This window comes from Emydura macquarii, unplaced genomic scaffold (assembly GCF_026122565.2).
Source record: "Emydura macquarii macquarii isolate MOO-44397 ecotype Brisbane River unplaced genomic scaffold, CSIRO-AGI_Emac_v2 contig_1876, whole genome shotgun sequence".
Lineage (NCBI taxonomy): Eukaryota > Metazoa > Chordata > Testudines > Chelidae > Emydura > Emydura macquarii.
Window position 1 is genome coordinate 12,302,698 of NW_027132013.1, and position 15,048 is coordinate 12,317,745.

Sequence of the window (15,048 nt, forward strand, 5' to 3'; positions counted from 1 at the left end):
AGCTATACTTGTCTAGCACAAAGTACTTACCAGTTCTGGAAAACAATTTTCCCCTTCAGCTCTCTAGCCCCCTCTACAACAAAACAAAACAAAAAAAGAGAATCATCAGATAACATTTCATTTGGGTTTGGAATAAAAAGAAATTTGGGGGTTAGTAAATCCACAAATGATTTCTTTTTTAAAAGATGTGGTAGACACACATGAAATCCACCTGAGAAGGAAAAAAAAACCTAAACAGTTTGATATAGCAAGGGAAGAACATCAGGTGCTTATAATTCTATTCTTTCCCTCTTATTGTAAAATTAAAGTGCAAGAAGTGAAATGAGGGTCTTCCTTTACCAATATTGGCATGGAAATTTTTTAAAAAAAGAGCACTTTAACTAAAGGAAAAAACAATTGACTATAGTAGTAAAAGGGGCTTACCATCAATCAAATGTTATTCTCGCCCACCTGTTACTGGAAGTCCCACCCCATCTAGTTACCTAACTTCCACTCCCGGGAGGCTCCACCCCTTGACCCTTAGGCTCCGCCTCCTGACTCTTAAGCACCGCCCCTGTCACCGGAAATCCTGCCCAACTGGTCACCTGACATCCGGTCCCACCCCAGGTTATGACTTCCGGGTCAAGATGGGCACCTGGTCAGAAGCAGGTGGTGCAACCCCTCCAAGAACGCCTCCCGCCTGCTCCCCACCAATGGGAGACGGTTTCACCCCCCGGGACTGCCCCAAGAGCGAGATTGGACCCCATATGGCCACCTAACCAGAAATGGGCGGTGCGACCTCTCCACCAATCGGCGTGCATTTCACACCGAGAGTGGGATTCGCCCAGATAGGGCACGGGGAGGAGCAGGGCGCCCCCTCCGCCAATTGCAGCGGGCTTAGGCTGTCACAGAAGGGAAAGATGCACCAATCAAGGATGGGGTGGAATCTCTGGGGCTCAATGGTTGGTCGGGCGGCAGCGCTGCCCCCAGAACTCTCAGGTCCTTTAAAGCGTCTCATTTTCGAGACCGCGTGGTTCACAGCTCATGGAAAAACACCAAGAGGAGAACATGGATGCCTTCACCATTCCCGTGAGGCCTTTGGAAGTTGTTTTGGCTCCTGGGGTCTTTAACTGCCTGTGGAGGAAATGCTGCACCAGCGACAGTTCTGAGGACAGCCCTTTGGCTCAGCCTTTGTTCGACATGCCGGAATCCAAAACCTGAGCGACTGTGAGTCAGCCCGACAAGCCTGACTGCTTCACATTGTCCATCCCTACGGAGCCATCGGTGGGGCAGACTGAAGGAAAAGACGCGGCACAGGTAAAGGAACGAGCATGGGTGGGAAGTGTGAGGGGGTTGGTAACCGATCCGGGTCGTGTAGATCTAAAAACAAAAACAAAAGCCAAGCAGTAGAGACTTACAGCTATTTCTTTTCTGAAAATCTCTCGACAGGTGACCCCAAACAACGTTGCATCAGGCAGCGTAGATGAATTGGGCTCGTCTTGTTTCTGCTCAACTCCGATACAAATCGATGAAGAGGATGACCCTGAGGATGATCATAAAATCATAGTTGGAAGGGACTTCAGGAGGTCATCTAGTACAAGCCCCTGTCCAAAGCAGGACTAACCTCATCTAAATAATCCCAGTGAGGGTTTTGTCAAGCCACAGCTTAAAAACCTCTAAAGATGGAGATTCCACCACCTCTCTAGGTAACCCATTCCAGTGCTATGATGCCTATGTGGAGTTTAAGAGGAGTCTTGGCATGGAACAAACTGAGCCAGTGCCATGTCGTGAGCATAAAAAAGTCATGCAGCCTATTGTATGTGTTGCTGTTTATGCTATCCTTAATCACGGTCTTAGGGAAAAACTTTTTGAAGATTGTGAGGGTTGTGTCATAGGCCAATGGGACCATGACTGCGTGACTTGCACTTCAGAGGATATAAACTGCAAGCTTTGGGACCTGTGTGCTGAACTATGTTTTGAAAGCTTGTTGAACTCTGTCATTGGCATACGTTATGTTATGCAATGTCTCTGCTTAACTCAAAAACATTTAGCACAAGGGTTGACCTTGGTAAAGGCTGTGCAATTCGGTCAAGACCCCGGCAGTGTTTTAAAGAAAATGACCAAACCAGAGGATGGCTGTTTAGAGCGTTATATGGATCGTCTGGTCCACACAAAAAGTTACAGAGTCCTACTTAGGAAGCACACTATTCATAAGAAATTCAAAAGGATTAAGTTAGAGAATGGCAAGGGGCCCTACATGCGATATCAGGTGTGTTAGCTGTAAATAAAAGTATTGAAATGGGGCTTTGTGACTATCTGTGTTTCTGTAAGATGGTCTGTGTGGGCCTTACATTATATATATATAAATAAAATAATGATAAATGTTTCAAGATGGCTGCATGTCTTTTAAATAAAAAACGTTTTTGTGAGAACCCAGATAGTGTGTCTTTGTGTATTTACAGCAAAAAGCTGAAATGTGTGTAGTAGAAACCTGGGGGGGGAAGCCCCAAAAAAGTGTTTAAAATAAAAGGAAAAAACATCTGTACAAAACAGAAATGTTTGAGACATGTGTCTGAGTACAATGGCTCTGACTCATCACTCCACCCCACTGAATTCCAAGAAGCCAACCTTTGTTTCCACCAGGGTTAGTTAGTGATCAGGTAATTAGGTCTGCTGGGCCTCACTCACAGTAAGGGAGGTGGCTGAATGTTATTGGATAGTTTAAATATTACCTTGGGGGTTTGTAGAACACAATTGGACAGTTTAAAAAATAAAGCCTAAGGAACTGGTGGGTCATTTTTTCTTCTAGCAACTCAAAGTCATGACAGGTTTAAAATACTATATTAAACAACCACCAAAATAAAAAAATCAAAGCCTCCACCATACCTTGCATATTTTTAAAAAAGCATTTGTTGTAATAACAATCAATGTTATTTGTAGAGTGTGTACTGTGGTTGTGGTACATCCATTTTATTTTAAAGTTTCAGCATATTTTTTTTATTTAAAAAATATTGTAAGAACAATCAAACATTTAAAAGCTATGGGTGCTTACTATGGCTGTGGTACACCCATTTTTATTTCAAAACTTTTAATCATTAAAGAAAAAAACAACCCAAGCCATTCATTGATATCTGCAAGGTCCTGCGGGGGGGGGGGGGGGGGGGGGGGGGGGGGGGGCGCTGCTTTACAAAGTAACATTAAGGACTGTTATGTATGGCGATTACTGTTTAATACTATAAGAAAGCCCTACAGTTTCATTCAAATAGGAAAAAAAATTTTAATTTAATTTAAAAATTAAAAAAAAAAAAAAAGTATCCCAGTTGTACAGGTCTCAAAAACCAGTTGTGCATGTTACAGAAGGGAACATTTGGGGTGGGGTATCCATTAATTAAAGAGGTGTAGTGATTAAATCAACTTGCTAACTGGACTTTGAAAGACTCAGAATGGTATAAAAACCTCAGCTTTTTTGGAGACTGTTCTTTCTCCTAACAGACACTATTTGAACTGCTGCTGCTGAACTAGGCATGCTGCTTATTCTTAACTCCGAAAAATGTATATATTATATAATGTTACTCTTTTGTTCATGCTATCTTTACTAAGGATGATACGTGTCTTTATTGCAGTGTGATCTATTGATCATGGAAACAGCACCTTCAAGCAGCCTTTCACAAGGGCAAGGTAAAACCCCTATTTTTTAAACTATATAGTTGGGTTTAATGCTGTTTAAATTTTTTTAAAACCTGGGTATTAAATAGGTTGCAGGGTGGAGGGTTTGATGCATTTGTGGTATCATACTAACTCAAATTATGCTTGTTCTTCCATTCAAAAGGTGCAGCTACACATGTGCCAGCTTGCTTTTACCATGTGGTGGAAGATAAATATTTGCAATTGGTTTTTGAATTTGTGTTTTAAAATGTTTTTTTTTAAAAGTTGGTGAGACCAGGGTTTATTTTGTGTGTTTAAATTGACTGTGGAGATTTTTTTCATTTTGTGCAAAAGGTGGTGTGTTTTTAATGCTTGAATTGTTGTTTGTGAGGCAGGCTTTGAGCTAAGTTAAGCAGTGTGTTTCTTGAAAAGTATTTTGATGGCGTGTTTTAATTTTTTTTAAAGTTTGAGTTACTGTTGGGCTAGAGATAAGGGTGTTTTAAATGACTCTGGGGGGATTTTTTTATTTTGTGCTAAAGGTGGTGTGTTTTTAACACTTGAATTGTTGTTTGTTAGGCAGGCCTTGAGCTAAGCTAAGCAGTAGTTGAGAACACGGTGATATGTTTTAATTGTTGGCCGTCATGTCCAACTGCAAACCTACAGATGCAGAATTGTTAGATGGGGCGAGAAAGTTGCATGAAAAACTCGGTTGGTCAGACCAAAGAAAGGTTATGCTCAGTGACATGGCGGCACGTGAACAGCATTTGCGTGACAACATACAGGTGGTGCTTTACAAGACGAAAGGGAGGTGGGTTTTTGTTTTTTTTTAAAACGGTGGGTCCGGTATACCCCGAGACATTTTTCATCCTGCAGCATGATGAACATTACTATGGGGTTTTGGATGTGAAAAGGTTGTTTGGGGCAAAAAATTACTGAGTTTTGCCACATGGTGTTCAGTCACGACCACTCTTGCGGATACCATTGCCGCCTCTGCTTGAGCGTGACGTGTTCATTGACGTGTTCATTGAGATGTCCTAGCTGCAGATTGTATTGTCGGTTTCAAGAGTGTTTTGATGGTCATGCAGAAGCTGCATCCAAAAACCAAGTTGAATGCCTGTCTAAAACTTTGTGCGATAAGTGTCAATCTTACGTGGACAAAGGGCATAAGTGCGAAGGGCAGCGCTGTAAGCAGTGTCACGGTTTTACCACCGGTGGTGTAGATGGTCACTTGTGTTTTATGGACAGCATTAGAAGGCCTGAAAAGTCAGAAAAGTATATTTTTTACAATTTTGAGTGCACGCAGGAGACGGGGTTGCACGTGACCAATTACATTTTCGCTATGTCCGTAAAGCCAGAAAAATCTTGGGAATTCAAGGGTGGCGAGTACCTTTCTAATTTTGTTCAAACCTTTATCAGCAAAAAGTTTCGGGGCTACATGTTCATAGCGCACAATTCCAAAGGTTACAACGCTTACTTTGCCATCAGGGAGTTACTGAAGGAAAAGATGGGCGTAGAGTTGATAGCTCAGGGCAGTAAACTGTTGTGCGTGGAAGTTAAGACTCTGGGCATCCATTTTATAGATTCTTTAAACTTCCTGCCCATGAAGCTTAGCAAGCTCCCCCAGGCTATGGGTTTTGAAGGCAGCAAAGGGTACTTCCCACACTTTTTTAACACTTTAGAAAACCAAAATTATGTGGGACCTGTGCCCGGGGTGGAGCACTACAGCATCGACAGCATGATGCCCCAGAAGAAAGCAGACTCTCTCAACTAGTACCAGGACTACCAAAACGATATGTTTGACTTGCAGAAAGAGCTTGCGTATTACTGTGAGCAGGATGTCAAAATTTTGAGACAGACCTGTATGCTGTACAGAGAAGAGATCATGAAAATGACGGCCAAGTCAGATGTGGTAGAGAGAGGCTCTAGCACATTCGTGGAGATGAAACCGTGTGTAGATCTTTTCCAGTACATAACTCTGGCATCCGTCTGCATGGCCATGTCCAGATTTATGTTTTTAGAGTCTAACATGGTAGCCCTTCTCCCTCCCGACAACTATCACCGGCAGAAAAAGAGATATTTGACCCCATCTATTCAGTGGCTGCTGTATACCGCTCACAAAGAAAATATGGAGATACGTCACGCGTTACGGGGCAGGGAGTTACAGGTAGGCCCCTACTTTCTAGACGGTTACACCATCGTTGATGGGGTACGCACGGCCTTTGAGTTTAACGGGTGTTTTTTTCACGGCTGCGTCACCTGTTACCGTGAAAAAGCCCTGAACCCTATGATGGGGACAACTTTCGGGCTTCTTTATTACAAAACACAGCCCAAGATCGACTATCTGAAAAGACTAGGATATGTAGTCAGGACTCTCTGGGGACATGAATGGGAGGTGGTGATAGAAATGGATAGGGAGCTATGTCAAACCTGTGCGGAAACTGAGCAGCGGGAGACGTGCACCCACACTGACGAGGAACGGGCCCTCCTGGGGACTTGGTGCACGGTGGAACTGAACGCGGCTGTAGTGAACGGGCACGCAGTGGCAAAAATCTACGAAATCTGGCATTTCAAAGAAAAATCTGACAAACTCTTTTCAGAGTACATAAAATTACACCTGCTTCGGGGTATCCCAGCTGGTGCGCGGACGAAGAAAAGCAAAATAAGTACGTTAATGATTTTTATCAGAAAGAAGGTGTGCGTTTACACCCGCACAAAATCACCATGAACCCTGCTAAGCGTCAAATCGCTAAACTGTTTTTAAATTCTCTGTGGGGTAAATTTGGCCAAAGAACAAACCTGCCCAAGACCAGCATCGTGAGAGACCCCAATGAACTCTTTGGGTACCTTTCCCCCAATTACGAGGTTTCGTCCTGCGGGTTTATCGATGATGAAACAGCATGCGTGTCTTGGAAGCATGCGAAAGACCGCTACTCGGTCTCTGGCAATACCAATGTCTTCACTGCCTGTTTCACCACCACTTATGCCCGTTTGGAACTGTACAACCTGCTAGACAGGTTGCAAGAGCGGTGCTTGTACCATGACACGGACTCGGTGATATTTGTGCAAAGGGAGGGTGACGGGAATCCCCCTCTGGGGGATTATTTAGGGGACCTCACAGGCAAAATCCCTCCAGATCAGCACATCACCGAGTTTGTATCAGCCGGTCCGAAAACGTACGAGTACAAACTGTCAGGAGGAAAGGCCTGTATGAAAGTCAAAGGGTTTACCCTGAACGTAGCAAACTGTGAAAAGATCAACTTTGACAGTTTGAAAGATCTGGTCCTGCACTATAGCGCTGACCTGGGGGAAAACACCTCCAAAAAAAATAGAGGTGCAGCAACCCTCTATCGTCAGGAACAAAAACCAATGGCAAATAGAGACAAAGATGCGTAAGAAAACGCAGAAAGTTGTTTACAACAAGAGGGTCCTCAGAGAAGGATTTAAAACGCTGCCCTACAGCTTTTGAAAAAATGGACATGCGGTGGAAACACCCATTTTCTGTAATTCTCGTGGGGCCTAGCAACTGTGGGGAAAGTTACTTTATAAAAAACATGTTGGATAACACCGAGCAAATGCTGTCTGTCACGCGTGAGAACATCACGTGGTGTTACAGTTGTTGGAAGCCTCTGTATAAAGAACTGCTTGGTAAATATCCCTTCATCAATTTTGTAGAGGGGCTGCCCGATTCTTTTGACGATGACCATTTGTAAAGTAAAGTAAATAAAGTAAATATGATTATCATAGACGATCTGATGAACTCTGCTTGTGAAAGCGATGAAATTGAGAAACCTTTACCAAGTATGCGCATTACAGGAACCTGAGCATTATGTATATAGTTCAGAACATGTTCTGTCAGGGAAAAAAGAGTCACACGGTTGACCTAAACGCTAAGTACACATTTCTGTTAAAAAAACCTCAGGAATAAATTACAAATCGCCACGCTCACCCAGCAAATGTACCCCAGCAAGACACAATTCTTTCTAGAAGCTTTTGAGGATGCTACCAAAAAAATCTTACGGCTACCTGGTGGTGTATTTAAACGCTTCCACACCAGAGGCTTATAGACCAAGAACCAGTCTTTTCCCTCCAGACTGGCTGGAGGTTTACGCTTTAAAAAGAACAACAGCCGGGTATAAAAAGAGATGACTTGTCGGTAGGTCCTTTTTAAACAGTCAGGCTGGCTGGCCGAAAACATGTCCAGCTGCATGAAAATAAACTTGGTCCTTTTAAAATTACTTAGCAAATCATCCCCACAGCAAAGGAAGGCTATACTGTGTTCGGCTTCTGACGATTTAGTGGCGGCCATCTCAGAAATAGCATTGAATACTTTAAAAGGAAACATACCTTTGACATAGAATCAAGGGCACGTGCTGAAAAAGAGACGCACGTTTATAAAAACTCTCTGTAATAAGAGGGTCTCGTTTAAAAGAAAAAAGGATCTGGTGAAGCAGTCCAGAGGGTTTATCGGACCTCTGTTACATTTTGCTACCCCTCTACCAACTGACCTTTTGACTAATCAATAATGGAGCACGCAGAAAAAACGTACCTGGTGCCCAGCCGCTAGTTGAAGCAATTAAGGGCTCCCCCGGAGAAAAATATCAGAAAGACCGCAACTCGCTTGCTGGATGCTGCAATGAAGTCTGTTCTTCAGAGGACTGACTTAGATGAACATGAAAAGGCTAAACTATACATCACCATGCTTCAGAGGTACCTAATGTACATGAAGCAGCGCGACGTGGCTCAAGGGAAAATAAGTCTCTTTCTACCAAAACAGGAACAGAACACGCTCCTAGAACCACCAAAAACCTTTGACCCTGTTGCTCAGGAAGTATTGCATAGTGTCGGTAAGTGCTATAAGAAAAATGCAACAATATTGCTAAATAAGCTGGGACAGGATAAAAATAAATCTTCGTGGGACAATAAAGGGGCTTGTGTGTCAGGGCCGTCACCCAAACACGCTCCGTTCCCAGCACGAACCAAAAGGATGGGACGTGTTGATAGGCATCATGGCAGAACTAAACACACCATCTTCCATCATGGGCAACGTGGCCAACAGGGGTCTTTTGGAGCACCTGAAGACCGCGGCCAGGGTTGATCATAAACCTTTTTTGCCTCCTAAAAACCAAAAGCTGGCTAAAAGATCTGAATGGCTCAGCGTGTAATGTTTTTCATGCTCTAAAATGGTAATGTTTTTGCTTTAAATAAAAAAAGTATGTTTTTTTCTTTAAACAATTTAATAAAAAAACCCAGACATCAATTTTTTTTTTTAAACCCCTCGCCAGGGGCGCTTTATTGAGAAATACAGCTATGAAAGTCATTACAAGATACACACGTCTGGGCTTGTTGAAACATGTTTTGAGCAAGACCAGGCACGCCCAAGAATTTACTTTTTATATTTCTTACAAAATTCACCAACATCTGGTCGTTTTGCACTAAGTTGTTAGAATACAATTTTAAAATCTGGTCAAAAGGTAAACCCTTGATATGGTGGTGTTTAAAAAAAATAAAAAAAAAAAAAATAGCCACAGGCGACAAAACAGGGGTCTTGTAATTAGTGTGAAATGCAATATCGGTGGCATTTTTGTTTAAAAATTTCATAATGCTTCTAGGAAACAACACGCTGTTGGGGCGGGGGGGGGGGAGGGGGGTGTCCGTATGAGTCAAAAAACTCTCAGTGGTCACGCTTCTTCAGGTACAAGGCCAGCCAGCGTTCACCCAGTTGGTTGTGCGGATGCGTGTTGACCACCAAACCCAGGGGTCTCCAAGACAGCTTGCCGTCGGGGAGCCAATCGCTAGGGAACACATCTAAGAAACCCTGTTTCGTGTCAGGGTCCGCTGATAAGACGCACAAGAGCTGCACGGTGTCCATGTTCACATGTAGTCAAAGAACATTTCTGCTCTGATTTCTCTATGACGTTGTCAAAAACCCCATACACAATCATATTGAAGGTAGCCGTTAAAGCCTTCGCAAAACGTATTTCTGCTCTCAGGTTCCCGGTTTTAATCAGGGAATAGTGGTCAGCACATTCCTGGTCGGGAGACAGGTCAAAGGCAAACAATGTGTAACCCTGTGCAAATTCCACATGGTCGATGAGCAGCGCACAATCTTTCATGTGTTTACTGTCTGTCCCAGATTCATGTACTCCCTCATGCAGCACCCGGCCTCAAAGTCCGGTTGCAGAGGCTTGGTGGGTATCTGTTCACCACCCACGTACAAGGCCACAAAATTAATATCATAATGTTTAAAGTGCAAGGGGTTTTTAGCATAACTTCCACTGAAGGCATCATTATCCACAAAACCCAAAACAAGCATTTTGGGTAGCTGTCCCAAGAATAGGTTCTCATGGTTACTGACCCTGCTGCCTGCAGGGATGCTAATCACTTCCATTCCCATGCAGTCCACCGGGTATTTAGCATTAGCGATGAGCAGGGCCTCAGTGTGCCCCAGGCGGATGCCCGGGGCCAACCGTACTTTCTTCACAAAAAGGAACGCTGAGACGATGCGCAGGTTATAGCCTTCGGCTCCATTGCCCATTAAGCAGAAGGCATCTTTGCTGCGCGTCAGTTTAATTTTCACATGCACGCCGTTCAACAAAAGTTTTTCTTGAAAAAACAGGTCGCTGTGCAGATGGCCCAACAGCTCTATTATCCTGCTCTGGGCCGTCAGATTTGGCCTCCTGACAAACCCTAGATTCTTGCTGTCCAGTGCTGTGTCTTTGTGTTGTCCGGGGGTGTCTTTGAAAAAGAGGCCAGCAGAAAATTGCGTGGCGAGGGTGTCGACACTGTAATTGAGCATCGCTTCTATAAAGGCCCTGTAAGGATAACAGTCATTGCTTTGACTTATGAAGCGGTCTCCCAGCATGACATCCAGCTGGCTGAAAATAGAAGCCATGGGGTAATTCACCAGGCCCACCACGGCGTCGCGGGCAAGGGCGATTCCGTCTCCCTTTACGATCTTACAACAGAGGTACAGAAGTGTGTTGTTTAAATCCATATAATCTATGCCGTTCTCGGCTATAAAGAAGCTGAGATGGGATGCCTCCGTAATGGCCAATAGCAGTGGCACCTCGATGTAGATGCTTTTCTCGATGCTGGTCTGGGTGGGGGCTATTTGGAACAAGTCTAGCTCAGATTTGGCGCACTCTTCAGACCCGCAGTGAAAGAAAGCCATGTTGATTAAAATATGTCTTTTTTACCAGGTGGTGAGCGTCTCCTACGCTTTCCCTTGGTCTTTCGCTTATGGCTGGCCCCATGCGTCACAGCCTCTCTTTTAAAGGGCTTCAGGGGACCCGTGCGTCGTGGGTATGACACGTTCCTCTTTCTCTTTCTCCTTTTAATGTACATCAACCCCGACCCCTCCTGCGCAGGCGGTTTCTTCACCTTCTCCAAAACAGCCCGGGAGACGTTGCCTACCACGTTTTGCCTCCCCCCGGTTTTGACGTGGGGTTTAATAATCTCTAGCCCACTCCTCAAAAGCGGTATGGCTTTTCTGAAGAGGCTACAGAATATTCCACCCACTCCAGCACCATATATCACAGGGGACCCGTGATAACCGGGAAGGACATATCCAGCCTGGGCTCTGTAATAGTTGCTGTAGACAGTGGGGTCGCCGTAATTTTTTAGGATCACCATGTTTTGTTTTGTTTTGTTTTTTAGAAGCCTCCCTCTCTCTGGGAGCACAGGTGCAGCTTGACGATCACCTTGCCGGAGCGAATTGAGACATGTCTGTTCTGGTCTGTCTTTATTTCAATGGTGATGGTGTTGAGGTGGTTACTGACAGGGACATAATGCGGTTTATCGTAGGTGATGGTGATAAACTCGTTATTCGTTCCTCGAATGGGAATGCAGCGTAACAGGGGAACAGAAAAGTCCCACACAAACTGATGTTCCTCGATGTCCATGTACAGATACAAAGAGTTGAAACCCCCGTGTGATGTCTGCCGAGAAGGGGATTTTATGGACGCTGTTCTTGGGGTACAAACCCAGAGTATTAGCCAGCTTTCCGACCGAAGAAAACATATAAGCAACATCAGCAGTCTTAAGTCTAACTTTTCTACCCACGGGATCATAGTTCATGACCACCTCAGGTGACCCGGTGTGACGAGCCATGGTGCTGTTCATATGATCCAGTAATTTGGCCATGGACGAGTAATAACCTCGTCGTAGGACGAAACTCCATTTCTTATCTACAAAGGTGATTTTGAAAAGGGTATCTTCGTTGATGTTGTTCCAGCTGTGCGTGTACTGTATTTCCACTAACCGACCTCCCAGGCATCTGGGAGATCCAAGGGTTTAATTAGCTGCACGGTAAAGTTCGAGTTGGTGTTTTGGGGAAAACCCCCAAAGCTGGTGTTGCTGAGCGAAGTGACGTAAAAGCCCCCATCGCTCATTTTCTTTCCCCTCTCTTTACAGGAGTAATCGTTTTCTTCTGCGTCTAAACGTCGCAGAGTTGAGAAGCTTCCACCCAGCTGTTAAACTTCTCGGGCCACTCCAACCATTTCACCAACAGCTGCTTTTTTTCTCCCTTTTCCCGCTAGAACTTTTTCAATCCTGTAAACCTTGTCCCATTTGGGGTTCACTTTTTTCTAATTCTTCAGGGTAAAAAAAAAATCCAGCAACTGTCTTGCCCACGTAATTTTTTAATCAGTATACAGGTCTCTGTCCCTTAATTAAGGCTTCATCCAATATGAATATCTCATTGATAAACTTTGTTCATAACCTTTTTCAAAAGCTCCTTTGGTTTTAGATACTCTCACGTAGTCGCCTTTTCTAAAAGGGACAACAACCGGTTTTACTTCTAAACCGTCTCTGTATACCGTTTTCCACACCTTCAGAGAATTTGAGGGGTTAACATCGACGGGTCTGGTGCGTATGGCTCTGTGAAAGCTCCGATTGTAACTCTTTATAAACTCAGGTAACGTGTCGATGTAGCAAAAGGTATTGCAGGAGGTAAAATATCTCCACATCCTAGATTTTAAAGTTCTGTTAAATCGCTCCACAACCGCTGCTTTGACTTCGTTATTAGTAACAAAATGGCAAACACCGTGCTGCTTTAACAACCTGCTTAAAGGTTTATTTAAAAATTCTTTTCCCTGATCGGTTTGTAATTTCTGAGGCACGCGATCTTCGCTGAAAATACCTTTAAAGGCCTCAGCTACTTTGCCGCCCATCTTGTTTTTGAGGCCTAAGACCCAGGCATAATTGGATAGAATGTCTATCACTGTTAAGATGTACTTAAAACCGCTGTTGTGTTTGGCGAACCTTTGCATATCCACCAAATCTGCTTGCCATTGTGCGTCCACATCAGAAACAACTATCTTGTTCTTTTAAAACGTATTCAAGATGGTTTGTGTAAGTGTCCTGGTTCAACAGCCAGGCTGTTACTGCTCCCCTGTTCAAAGTTTCACTATACTTTTCAGGTGCTTGAAAAAGAGAGTTCACCCCTCCGAAGCTCCCAATTTCCCCAGGGGTGTAATATATTTTTTTTTAAAAGAGCCGCCTGCGTTAACATGGCTGTCACTCGTAATACCTGTTTTCTAACACAAGTATGGAGGAACATGGTCACGCTGACAAATTTAAACTATTTTTATTAACCGCCTGGTTTAACACGCCCTTTTACAGCGTCCCGTGAGCTGGTTCATTCTTCCATTTTGCTGTTTCCCTCTCAGATAGGTGTTTCACACACAAGCAAAAACAGCTGACGCATGATTGATTTACTCTCACAGGGCTACCGATGTGTAGGTTCTCAAAGGCCCGTAGAAAGGCATCGTTGACCTGTCAAGAGATTTTCAGAAAAGAAATAGCTGTAAGTCTCTACTGCTTAGCTTTTGTTTTTGTTTTTAGATCTACACGACCCGGATTGGTTACTAATCCCCTCACACTCCCCACCCATGCTCATTTCTTTACCTGCGCCGCGTCTTTTCCTTCAGTCTGCCCCGCCGATGGCTCTGTAGGGATGAACAACGTGAGGCAGTCAGGCTCATCGGGCTGGCTCACGGTCGCTCAGGTTTTGGGTTCTGGCATGTCGAACAAAAGCTGAGCCAAAGGGCTGTCCTCAGAACTGTCGCTGGTGCAGCGTTTTCTCCACAGGCAGTTAAAGACCCCCAGGAGCCAAAACAACTTCCAAAGGCCTCACGGGAGGGGTGAAGGTGTCCATGTTCTCCTCTCGGCGTTTTTCCACGAGCTGTGAACCACGCGGTCTCAAAAACGAGACGCTTTAAAGGCCCCGAGAGTTCCGGGGGCGGCAACCAACAGTCGAGCCCCAGAGATTCCACCCCATCTTTGATTGGTGCATCTTTCCCTTCTGGGACAGCCTAAGCCCGCTGCAATTGGCGGAGGGGGCGCCCCGTTCCTCCCCGTGCCCTATCTGGGCCAATCCCGCTCTCAGCGTGAAAAGTACACCGATTGGCAGAAGGATCACACCACTCCTTCTGGTCAAGTGGCCATCTGGGGTCCAATCCCGCTCTCGGGGCGGTCCCAGAGGGCGAAAGTCTCCCATTGGTGGGGAGCGGGCAGGAGGCATTCTTGGAGGGGTCACACCACCTGCTTCCGGTCAGGTGCCCATCTTGACCCAGAAGGCATAACCTGGGGTGGGACCGGATGTCAGGTGACTGGTTGGGCAGGACTTCCAGTGACAGGGGCGGGGCTTAAGGGTGAGGGGACTGGGCCTAAGGGTCAAGGGGTGGGGTCTCCCGGGTCAGGCCGGAAGTCAGGTGACAGGATGGGGCGGGACTTCTGGTGACGGGTGGGCGGATGGGGCGGGACTTCCAGTAACAGGTGGACAGGGATAACGTTTGATTGATGATAGGCCCCTTGTACCACTGACCATCATTGTTTCTTATACGTCTATGAGACAATAAATTATAGCAAAGCTTGGGTCCAAGCATGATTAGGGCCTGACCCCATACATACTTCAATTAAAATAGCTCTGCTCTAAGATATTTACTAGGATGGTTACAAGTGCATTCTCATTTTTATTTAGGCTCAACTAACTTTGTCACAGACTAAAAATCCAAAACAGTCTTTTTACTTTACTAGAAACCATCTTAGTCCCTGATCTTACAACATGATCAATAGTATCCCACTGTAGAGCTTAGGCTCTGGGCCTCTATCCTACAACTAGATGCATTAGCGAAGACTCATGTGATCATGTGCACTCCCACCAAAGTCAATGGGACTCAATGCAAATGCAGGAGACAGACTGCACTTGGCTAATCTATTTACAGAACTGGGGAGGAATCTGTGCAGGAAATTTAATGCCTACTGTTGCGTAGTGAATATGCATATCCTCTTAGTGTCAGAGTTTTTGGATTGTGCGTTTAGAACTAATCTTTTCCTTAGTATGGCACTTGGATTTATTATTTTTTTTTTTTTTTTTTTTTTTTTTTTTTTTTTAAGTTTTAAGGAAAGTTATAACAATTTCTA

At 44.6% G+C, this 15,048-nt stretch overlaps 2 protein-coding genes across 4 annotated transcripts in view; both read right to left on the reverse strand.

Moving 5' to 3' along the window:
* PHF21A (PHD finger protein 21A) overlaps positions 1–15,048 on the reverse strand; it is a 263,268-nt gene that overhangs the window by 208,436 nt on the left and 39,784 nt on the right. Inside the window, exons 2-3 of one of the 3 annotated variants that reach the window (XM_067557628.1) lie at positions 1,398–1,522; positions 31–73 (exon numbers count right to left, since the gene is read on the reverse strand). The gene's annotated coding sequence lies outside the window, so the exon portion shown is untranslated. Of the gene's footprint in view, positions 1–30; positions 74–1,397; positions 3,060–15,048 lie in introns of those variants that run through there. The other 2 variants (XM_067557631.1, XM_067557629.1) reach the window with 2 other exon arrangements.
* On the reverse strand, positions 9,734–10,795 carry LOC137159592 (uncharacterized protein F54H12.2-like). Its single transcript, XM_067558084.1, has one exon. The coding sequence runs from the start codon at positions 10,793–10,795 to the stop codon at positions 9,734–9,736; it is 1,062 nt and encodes a 353-aa protein (XP_067414185.1).

Excerpts from the sequence above, each read along its gene's own strand:
- LOC137159592 (XM_067558084.1), bottom strand. The coding sequence starts at position 10,795 with ATGGCTTTCTTTCACTGCGGGTCTGAAGAGTGCGCCAAATCTGAGCTA.